The sequence below is a fragment of the Elgaria multicarinata genome, chromosome 3 (genome assembly GCF_023053635.1).
Source record: "Elgaria multicarinata webbii isolate HBS135686 ecotype San Diego chromosome 3, rElgMul1.1.pri, whole genome shotgun sequence".
NCBI lineage: Eukaryota > Metazoa > Chordata > Lepidosauria > Squamata > Anguidae > Elgaria > Elgaria multicarinata.
Genome location: NC_086173.1, coordinates 150,064,330 through 150,075,121, shown reverse-complemented (window position 1 = coordinate 150,075,121; position 10,792 = coordinate 150,064,330). Strand labels below are relative to the sequence as shown.

The window sequence follows — 10,792 nt, the reverse complement described above, 5'->3', positions numbered from 1 at the left end:
GCTCATAATTATTGCACAGGTGCCTATCGATGGCTACTAGCCCTGATGGTTGTGTGCTATCTCCAGTATTCAAGGCAGTAAGCCTGTGTACACCATTTGCTGGGGAACATGGGCGGGAGGGTGCTGTTGCACCATATCCTGCCTTGTTAGTCACTGGCTGATGGCTGGTTGGCCACTGTGTGAACAGAGTGCTGGACTAGATGGACCCTTGGCCTCAGCCAGCATGGTACTTCTTATGTTCTTAGGTGTTTGTCTGTCATGCCTATATTGTCTCTGATTGGCTGGGAATAGGACACAAATCAAACAGAGAGAGGATTTGGTTGGATGAATTGTGAGATTCTAAGCACCATGGGCCAGGCCCTTCTACTCTAATTGATTGGTGGTAATCAGCTTGTGCCTCATTGGCTGGAGGGATGCAGTGCGTTTTCCTTGCCACTATTTAAAGGTCAGACAGCAGATCCAGGAGTATTCAAGCACTGTGTTTGTTTGGAGCTGAGTCATTAAGATTGCAATGGAAACTGTAAGTTATGTTAGCCTGCCGGTGCAAGTAGTAGACCTTTGAACGCTTAAGGTGTTTGTTTGGTTTTGTCCTTGTGTTGTTAATATAATTGGGTATGATTATTTATTTTATCTTTTTGTAGAGGGGAATGGACGTTACATAATCCTAAGCCAATAATATGTAATGACTTTTTTTTTTTTTTAGAAATATATGTGTGTGTGTGGGTGCGTGGGAACTGTAGCTTTCTGAAGGTTATGTAATGTTTTATTCTGGAACTCCTAATCTGGTGTCCTCCAGATACTTTGGATTTCAACTCCCATCAGCCCCTGGTGCTTTCCAGGTGTTGGATTAGGAGTTGTAGTCCAACACCTGAAAGGCACCAGGTTGGGGAAGGTTGCTGCTGAAATCTCCTTAATAATCAACTGGAGAAAAAACTAGTGCTCCAATTAAGAAAGGAGAAAGATGCTGTTCTCTTAACTAATACAACACACGTGGCTACAGCTAAGCTCCCCAAATACTTTATAGTTTAAGTGTTCTTATTCAGGCGTACATGCTTCTTCTGAGCCCCAAAACTGGGGCCAGCCCTACCATTGGGCAGAGTGAGATACCCGTTTGGCTAGGGTGACCATATGAAAAGAAGGACAGGGCTCCTGTATCTTTAACAGTTGCATAGAAAAGGGGATTCCAGCAGGTGTCATTTGTATATATGGAGAACCTGGTGAAATTCCCTCTTCATCACCGCAATTAAAGCTGCAGGAGTTATACTAGAGTGACCAGATTTAAAAGAGGGCTGTTGTGATGAAGAGGAAATTTCACCAGGTTCTCCATATATCCAAATGACACCTGCTGACATTCCCTCTTCAATACAACTGTTAAAGATACAGGAGCCCTGTCCTCCTTTTCATATGGTCACCCTACATTTGGCTACTTGTATAAAAGAGAAACAACTGTGTAATTTATTATAGTTGTCTTATTGCTAGGGACGGGGACAGTTACTTGTAAGATGTTTTGCCTTGGCTATTATGCGCCCTGACATGTGTGCGTGCTTTGCTTGCTTGAATCAATAAATACCTTGGGCTTGCCTTGCAAGGAACTACCCACCTCTACCGATGCTTGCATGCATGAGTTGGGGTTTCAAGCATCACGTGAACAACTCTCTTGTCCCGCTAGGCTCCCTGCCCCTCCTAATCTTTACTTTATAACTTAAGAATTCTTTCTTTCTTTTAACTGGGAGGCTAGCATGCTGCAAAGCAAAGGGCTTCCCTCCAGCACTATCTGTATTTGGGTTCAAAAGTGTAGTCTTGTGTTTTGGAGCTCAGACCCCACACCCACCTGGTACTTAGGTTCTTTTAGTCTAATGAGTTTGCTTTCTGGAGATTTATTTATTTATTTATTGCATTTTTATACCGTCCAATCGCTGAAGCTCTCTGGGCAGTTCGCAAAAATTAAAACCATTCAAAGTATAAAACAGCAGTATAAAACCGTAATATAAAATACAATATAAAAGCACAACCAGGATAAAAACAGCAGCAGTGTAGAAATTCCTGCATTGAGCAGGGGGTTGGACTTGATGACTTTATAGGCCCCTTCCAACTCTACTATTCTATGAAATACAAATTTTAAATACAAATTTTAAACAGCAAAGTTAAAATTGAATTTATAGACTGTTAAAATGCTGAGAGAATAAAAAGGTCTTCACCTGGCATCTGAAAGAATATAGTGTACATGCCAGGCGAACCTCCTTCCACATCTGGAGTGCCACAGCAGAGAAGGCTCTCCTCCTGGTAGCCACCTGCCTCACTTCCTTTGGCAGGGGCTCACGGAGAAGGACCCTTGAGGATGACCTTAGGGTCTGGGCAGGTACATATGGGAGGAGGCGTTCCTTCAGATAGCCTGGCCCCAAGACATTTAGGGCTTTAAATGTTCATACTAGCGCTTTGAATCAGGCCCGGACCTGGACCTGATTCAATGAAGCTGGAAGAGGACTAGCTTGATGTAGTCTAGTTGGCCAGTCCCTGTTAGTAAACATGCTGCCCTGTTTTATGAGTGTTTTAGGACTGGCCATGTCCACCATGGCAGCTATGTTATGAATGGACACGCCCCTTTGCAGCATCCATTTTATGCCACTCAAAATTCCAAATGTGTCAGCTGGACCAAAAAGCTTCGGAGCCCCGATCTAGGCATTTCTCCTGCTCGGAAGAAGAAGGTCGAAAGACATCACAGTGACTTACTCAGTAAGCAGCCTTATCTGAGAGCAGATCCTTCTGGTTCCTGGGGGACTTTTAACACTTTGTATGGTGTGGAAGTGATCTTGGTCTGCCATATAGGAACAACAAGGCTAGGGATTTTTTAATGTTCTGATATGAATCAGTAAGCCATAACAGTGGTGCTTACGAGGGGCTGTTTACTTAAAGATTATCCCGTCTGGCCTTGAGGAAGCTCTGTGAGTAACACAGGATTGCAAGCTGTAACAATAGTTCCAAAGACCAAAGTGAGATGAGCATTTCTGAAAGACTCCTTGTGAAATATTACGAAAGAGACCCTACTGGCCTGCACTGGCGAAACTCAAACAAAATTGTCTTACTCTTCCTTTACTCATTAACCAGTCGGCGTATTACAAAACCAATTCCAGACAGGGGCTGGAATCTCATGGAGCCAGGTTTTCACCTACAAATTCTGTCATGGCCCCCATCAATATTGGATTTATAGTTTCCAGTACTGGAAACTTTGTAACCCCCTGTCGAGTGTCAACTATGCCATTTCCCCAATTGAATTCACAGAAATGCTGGGGAAGAGTAACCCTCCCCCTTTTTTCTTTTGCACTACACTCTTGCTCTGCAAATGAGATGTAACAGCTGTGAAAATCTTGTCTCTTTTCACCTCTATGGTTGGAGGCCATATTTCTCTTCCATAGGCATACACAACACATTTCATTAGGGTGTGCACTCCGGAGTTTATTTAATGGCGAATATTTATTAAATACTCAATCATAAAGGACATTTTAATTTTAATTCATTCATTTATTAAACACTGTAGACTCTGATGCCCTACTACTCCGCAGTCAAGGTGAGGGGCAGGGAATGAGACACTCCTCAAGCAGTAGTATTGGTGGTTTTTTGTGGTGACACTGGCTGGAGGAGGGGCTTACAAGGCCATATTAGCTTTTGCAGGACCGGGCAAAGCTGGTAATAGGCCCGGGCCAGATGGGAAATGTAGGCCCCATTTCAAACTGCTCATTACATTTTTTTTAATCAGTTCTAAATACATATGAACTAGAACGATTTATAAAAAAGGTAATGGCAAGCACTTTTATTCAAGATGTATATAAGACATCACTTCTTCACATTCAGAAATGCTTTACGTGCTTTTCTTTGGGCAAATTCATCAACAACATCAGAAAAATCAAGCTACTTTGTAACAAATCTTTACCAAAGGGTCCCCCTTTGCCTCTACCAGGGGGACTTGGAGTAGGCCCCCTCAAAATTGTAGGCCCATGCCAACTGGCCCCACTGCCCCCCCCCCCCCCTGCCCAGCCCTGAGCTTTTGGGGGCCCTCCTCCTGGCCTCTTTGAAGAGAGGCTTCCAACGGAGTGATTCCTTTTCGCTGGGAAGGAAATGGTGCTGCATCTGGATTACTGCCGCTGGGAGTAATGGTGCTCTCTCAGAGGCAGCGTTTCTTCAACAAGGTGGCAGAGCAGCCAGAGGGCTGTTCCTGCTGCATCTGGATCCCTACTCAATGCCCCCCACAATTTGGCGCTTATTACTTGAGATATTAGGGTGCGTCTGGGCACATCCCTTGTGCATTCCTATGTTCTCTTAATTTCTCCCCTCCCTCTGCAAAACTACAATTTCCAAATTTCCTAGGAAGGGGGAAGGACTAGCTCAGGAGAGTAAAACCTCAGGCCTGGAGGGATGAAGCCAGTTCTCTGGATTCATCCCCAGAAGGCCACACGCCCTTCCCTTAATCTCACCTATTGCTTGGTGGTTTCCTGGCTCTTGTGTAGATGTTTTCCCCATGCTAAAAAGTTGAAATGCCTCTCTTAAGGCCTAGTTCTTGGTAGTTAAGAGCTTTAAACCAAAAGCTTTTGGTATTTTTGGGGTTTTTGTCCACGCCCTGTTTACCTTTGTCCCCGTGGAAAACAGCATCTGAGAGCTTCTTTGAATTGGAATTTCGCCTTTGGGCTGAAAGAGGTTCTCTGACCCTGGAATAATTGTTGAGGACATGAGCTCATCCAATAGTGAGGATAGGCAAAACAAAGGGCCCGTTCAGACAACATGCTAAGCCATAGTTAATCTGCTAACCCTTTTGCAGCAAGTGGTTCTGTAGCCACCATGGTTAGGAATGGTTCACATGACACACTTGTTCACGTGACATGTTAAGCCATACTGTTTAGCTCAAACTGCTTAACCATCATGGTTTAGCATGTTGTCTGAACAGGGCCAATGTATTCCTTCATACAAGGATGGAGAAGGTATGGCCCTCCATAGGTTGTTGGCATGCAGCACCCATCAGCCAGCAAAAGCCAGAAAACTACCAAACTGTACGTGGTTGAGTAAAAGGCATGATGGGAATTCCATTCCGACTTATGGAGGGCTACATGCCCCCCATCAGAGAGTAGCTAACCAGAGAGCTTGCTGTCCACACGACGTGACAATGAGCACCAACCTATGTGGCTTTAAAAGGGAGGACAAGGTCCTTTCAATGGCTATTGGCCATGATGGCTATAGGCTACTTCCAGGAGTAGAAGCAGACAGAATGCCTCTGCATATCACTTGCTGTGGAGCCACAGCAGGAGATGGCTTCATGTCCTGCTTGTGGGCTTTCCCATTGGACCCCCAGGCATAGGGTGGCCATTTGTCCTACTTTACAGAGCACGGTCCCTTATTTGAAGGTATTGCCTATTGGAAGGGCTGTCCAGTCTGAAGCCAGTTCCAAGTTAAAGAACCAATAAGAAAGGAGAGAGAGCAGCAATGGCTCTGAAATTGCTCATCTGCTGTGAGCAACTGGACAACAGCTGTCTGAGCACACACAGACAGTTACAGTTTCCTGGTTACAGTTTTCCCCACTATGGTCAGCTGTATTGCATTTCTAGTTAAGTTATTATAATATTTCTATTTAAGTTATTGTAATTCTAAATTTGTATCTATGCATAAATCAGCATAGGTGAACGTTATGCAAATCTGTTCTCTTTTTGGGAGGGGGGGGTGATGCCTAGGAGATTCCACCCACATGAGGATGTAGTTGGCCACTATGGGAAATGGGATGCTGCACTAGAGAGGCCTCTGGCACGGTCCAGCTTCTTGCGTCCATCTTGCCTTGGCGCCTTTTTTCAACCCCTCATCCTGGTGGGGTGCTCAGGCCCAGCGTCTTAAAAAGATCACACGATGCGTGTATGAGTGTGGGCTGCTCTTCAAGCTATAGGCCAGGAACTATGTTTCTATGTACCCCTCTCTCTGTGGGTCTGTTTCCAAACTTCCTACAATGTGCAGGGAGCAATTTTTTTTAGTAGAAAATGTTTCCCTATCCCACAGGGGTAGGGAGATATGATATGTGTCCTCGTACTCCAGATTACACACATTCTAATGCTTCTTTTTGGCTTCCCCTTCCTTCAGAAAACGGTTCTTTCCCACTTGTCCATCAAGGTTGGTGAATGCATCAAAGTGAAGGGAAAAGTGGCACCAGATGCCAAGAGGTTTGTATTGTTGTGAAGGTTATATAGCTAAGCTTATCTATGCCTTGGATTAACTTTAAAATCAACAGGAGGGGAAAAAAAAGAACATTAACAATTCTAGAACCCGGCATTTTAGTTCTGTGCCACATAAAAAATTGCATTTATTCAAATTAATATACCACTTTCCAGGAAAATATCAAAGCTGCGAACATAAAATGCAGTGGCGTAAAAACAGCATTAAACATAACAATCAAAGCAACACAATGAAGTTAAGCAGCAATAAATCTGCTGCGTGTTACAAACCATAGATGGATGGGGTGTGTGTGCTGTCTTCATGGGACTAGGTTCCCAGCGCTTTTCCTCTCTCAGGGTGGCGTCAAGTAATCCTGACGCTGAGGAGGGAGAGCCGGGTTTCTGGGCATCCATCTAGGTCCCCGGAGCTACCCCCGCCACTTCCTGGTGGAAGGTGACCAATCGCTGATCACCTTCCACCAGGCTCCATCCCAGGGGGACTCGGAGTAGGCCCCCTAAGAATCATAGGCCCATGCCAACTGGCCTCCGTCTGCCCAGCCCTGCCACTGTGAGGCTTTCCCTGTGTACGGACAGCCCCTTTGTTTGTTGGAAGATGTTGGTCTATTTTTTGTTTCATGCTTACCCACAGATCTGGATTATGACATTCCTTTGCCCTTGAGTTATGCTTCAGGGAAAGCCTATATAAAGAGATGAGTTTTAAGAAGATATCTCAATGTCAGAATGGTGGTATTTGAAGATGTCAATACCCTATTTTCAAACAAAGCACATTATCTTTATAACACTGAGAGACACTGCCTTGATGTTGCTCAAGCCAGGGTCAGAGGTCCACCTTGTTGAGCACATGCCAGGGTCTAGAACTGTGCAGTGGGGTTCCAGCCAGCCCCCAGAGTCCCCTAGCCTGGCTCCTTCTACTCTTCCTATTTGGCTGGATGGATTGGGCTCAGAGAAAGAGAGCAAATAGATGGTTTGCAATGATGCTGGTGAGGAAACGGGCCCTTCGGAGAAGGGCCCCACTGAGAGCATCTTGCCCAAGGGCCTCTGAAAGCTGGGAGCCAAAACTAGGGTGACCATATGGAAAGGAGGACAGGTCTCCTGTATCTTTAACAGTTGTAGAGAAAAGGGAATTTCAACAGGTGTCATTTGTCTGCATGCAGTACCTGGTGAAATTCCCTTTTCAGTACAACAGTTAAAGCTGCAGGAGCCTTGCCCTCTTTTGTATTGGGTCACTCTATTATAGCTCCTTCAGCTTTAACTGTTGTGATGAAGAGGGGATTCCACCAGGTGCTGCATGCATACAAACAACACCTGCTGAAATTCCCTTTTCAATACAACTGTTAAAGATACAGGAGCCCTGTCCTCCTTTCCATATGGTCACCCTAGCCGACACTACCTCCAGTCCTGCTCTAGGGGCTTATTATTTACTTTTTATTTATTACATTTATATACCACCCCATAGCTGAAGCTCTCTTAGCAGCAGATGTGTGGTGATGCTTTGCTCAAATAGGTGAAACTTTTCAAATAGTGAGTTCAGCAGATTATTTATTTATTTTATTTCTATACTGCCCAATAGTGGCGGTTCATAAAAATTAAAGGACAATTTAAAAGTATAAAATATGGAAACTTAAACCACAGTATAAAAGTACAACCAGAATAAAACCAAGCAGCAACGCAGAGATTTAAAATACAGATTTAAAACACTGGAGTTAAAAGACTAGGATGGGTAAAATGCTAAAATATTGGGAAAATTAAAATGTCTTCAGCTGGGGAACTCATTCCACATCTGGGGTGCAACAGCAGAAAAGGTCCTCTTCCTGGGAGCCACCAGCTTCACTCCCTTTGGCAGGTGCTCCCAGAGAGGGACCTCTGAAGATGATCTTAGGGTCCAGGCAGATACATATGGGAGGAGAACAATTCTTCAGATAACCTGGCCCCAAGCCATTTAGGGCTTTGAATGTTAATGACAGCACTTTGAATTGGGCCCAGACAAGTTGTCAGGCAGTTCAAGTTTTAATGGCACAAGAAAGGATTAAACTGGGGTGAGGGGTAGCGTTGCCATATTCTGAATCCACAACACCGGGACAATTTTTTTTGGGGGGGGGGCTTGTCTTTTCTTTCTCCCCTCTCTCCTTTCCTCTCCTTCACCCCCTCACCCCCACAAAACCCCACAAATAACCCAGCAGCTTTGCCCGGCGCTTACCCTAAAGCTGTGACCGCAACCCGCCAAGCTCACCAAACTCCCTTGCATTGCATGGGACTCAGGCAGCCTGAGGAGAGCACGTGTGCCTTTCCTTGCGGTTGTTGTTCTTCTACGCAGCCGCAGACACAGTAAGGTGAGTCTGGTGAGTGACTGAGCTGAGCCTGTGGAGGAGCATGGGCACTTTGGAAAAGATGCCAGTGATGCGCCTTTTTCTCTGCTGCTGCCGCCACTCCACTGAGCAGGCTCAAAGCACCATTTTGGAGGTTGGAATTTCTCCAGGCGGCTGAACCAGGAATCCGGGATTCTGGACTGACCAGCCAGGACATTTTGGGAATGCTTGGAAACCGTGACATTCACGGTTTTCTGGGACATATGGCAACCCTAGTGAGGGGGAGAGAAAAGCAGTAATTGTGGACTCTGGGTACCAGTGCTTGCTGCCCCTGCCCTAGCAACCATAGAATCATAGAATAGCAGAGTTGGAAGGGGCCTACAAGGCCATCGAGTCCAACCCCCTGCTCAATGCAGGAATCCACCCTAAAGCATCCCTGACAGATGGTTGGGAATGCTAATAAGGATAAGAGATTAGCAATAGGGTAATACAATACTATTTGCTGAGGGCTTCATTTTTTGAGGGGGGGGTTGAACTATAAGAGCCTCGTGTGGCACAGAGTGGTAAAGCAGCAGTTTCTGCAGCTGAAACTCTCCCCATGGCCTGAGTTCGATCCCAGCGGAAGCTGGTTTCAGGCAGCTGGCTCGGGTCGACTCAGCCTTCCATCCTCCCGAGGTCGGTAAAATGAGTACCCAGTTAGCTGGGGGAAAGGTAATCATGGCCGGGGAAGGCAACAGCAAACCACCCCGCTATAAGGCCTGCCAAGAAAACGTCAGCGAAAGCTGGCGTCCCTTCAAGAGTCAGTAATGACTCAGTGCTTGCACGAGAGGTTCCTTTCCTTGAACTATAATGATGGAACTGGTTAGGATTGGGTTCTACTGTCTTGTATGAAGACGGAGCCCCCAATGTGCAACTTTCCTGGTGTCTAACGCGTCCTTCCCTTTGTTTAGTTTTGCCCTCAACCTGGGCCAGGATAGCTCGGATCTGATCCTTCACTTCAACCCTCGCTTCGAGAGCCTTGGAGACAGCAATATCATCGTATGTAACTCCAAGACAAGGGGAGAGTGGGGCTTCGAGTTGCGGGAGGCGAAGTTCCCCTTCCAGCGGGGGGAAGAGACCAAGGTGAGGAGGAGGCATTAGGCACAGCAAGAGCCTGAAACGAAACTCTAGAATTCGCTACCACAAGATGTAGTAATGGCCACCAATTTGGATGGCTTTCAAAGAGGGTTGGATAGATTCCTGATGGAGAAGGCTCTGTGCTACCACCAGTTTCAGAGGCAATATACCTGTATACACCAGTTGCTGGGGCACATGGGTGGGAGGGTACGGTTGCACCATGTCCTGCTTGTGGGTCCCCGGTCAGCAGCTGGTTGGCCACTGTGTGAACAGAGTGCTGGACTAGATGGACCCTCTGTCTGATCCCGCAGGGCTCTTCTTATGTTCCAGTTAACTCCTTGTCTTTACTTGCCAGATCTGTGTCGCCCTTGATGGTGAGGAGGTGACGGTGAAGATGAATGGAGACCAGGAGGTCAGGTTCCCCAACCGGCTAGGGCTGGGGTCTGCACAGTACTTCTCCGTAGAGGGAGACATCAGTATCAAATCCATCAAGATTGATTGATCTGAGATTATACCCTTTCTGTGCATCCCTTAGCAGGAAAACCTCAAAATAAACAAAAATGTATTGGCTTACTAGATCTTCTCTGTCTTGTTGCCACCCTCCTATGCTTCCTTTTGACATACCGGCTTGGATGAGAAGGCTTACCAAGGTACTCCTAATAAAATAATGCCTGATAATCAATGCAGCAGGAACTTTGGGCAAAACTCCAGTGTCCCATGACCCCCCCTTCTAAATGACCCCCAGAAAATGTCAAGAGATCAGGAAAGCAGAAGCAAAGAAATGAAAGGAAAGGAACCTCTCGTGCAAGCACTGAGTCATTACTGACTCTTGGAGGGATGCCAGCTTTCGCTGACGTTTTCTTGGCAGGCCTTATAGTGGGGTGGTTTGCCATTGCCTTCCCTGGCCGTGATTACCTTTCCCCCAGCTAGCTGGGTACTCATTTTACCGACCTCGGGAGGATGGAAGGCTGAGTCAACCCAAGCCAGCTGCCTGAAACGGGATCGAACTCAGGGCGTGGGGAGAGTTTCAGCTGCAGAAACTGCTGCTTCCTATAGTCCTGATGGGGTTATGATTGAAGTGAGTTTAAAAGACAAAACTGCAGATGCAGAGACTATTTTTTAAAATCAGGGTTTGCAAACAGTTTTGGAATATAGAAGCAGTTATTT

General features: G+C 46.1%; 1 protein-coding gene across 1 annotated transcript; it reads left to right on the top strand.

The window, feature by feature from the left end:
- Positions 1 to 438: 438 nt before the first annotated feature.
- LOC134396028 (16 kDa beta-galactoside-binding lectin-like) lies at positions 439 to 10,192 on the top strand. Its single transcript, XM_063122354.1, has 4 exons — positions 439 to 520; positions 6,112 to 6,191; positions 9,460 to 9,631; positions 9,981 to 10,192. The coding sequence occupies exons 1-4, from the start codon at positions 512 to 514 to the stop codon at positions 10,125 to 10,127; spliced, it is 408 nt and encodes a 135-aa protein (XP_062978424.1). The 5' UTR covers positions 439 to 511; the 3' UTR covers positions 10,128 to 10,192.
- Positions 10,193 to 10,792: the final 600 nt, after the last annotated feature.

What these genes read in the sequence shown, in the direction of transcription:
- LOC134396028 (XM_063122354.1), top strand. An exon ending in GTGGCACCAGATGCCAAGAG is followed by an intron (nt 6,192 to 9,459) that starts GTTTGTATTGTT and finishes CCCTTTGTTTAG; the next exon opens with TTTTGCCCTCAACCTGGGCC. An exon ending in AGCGGGGGGAAGAGACCAAG is followed by an intron (nt 9,632 to 9,980) that starts GTGAGGAGGAGG and finishes TTTACTTGCCAG; the next exon opens with ATCTGTGTCGCCCTTGATGG.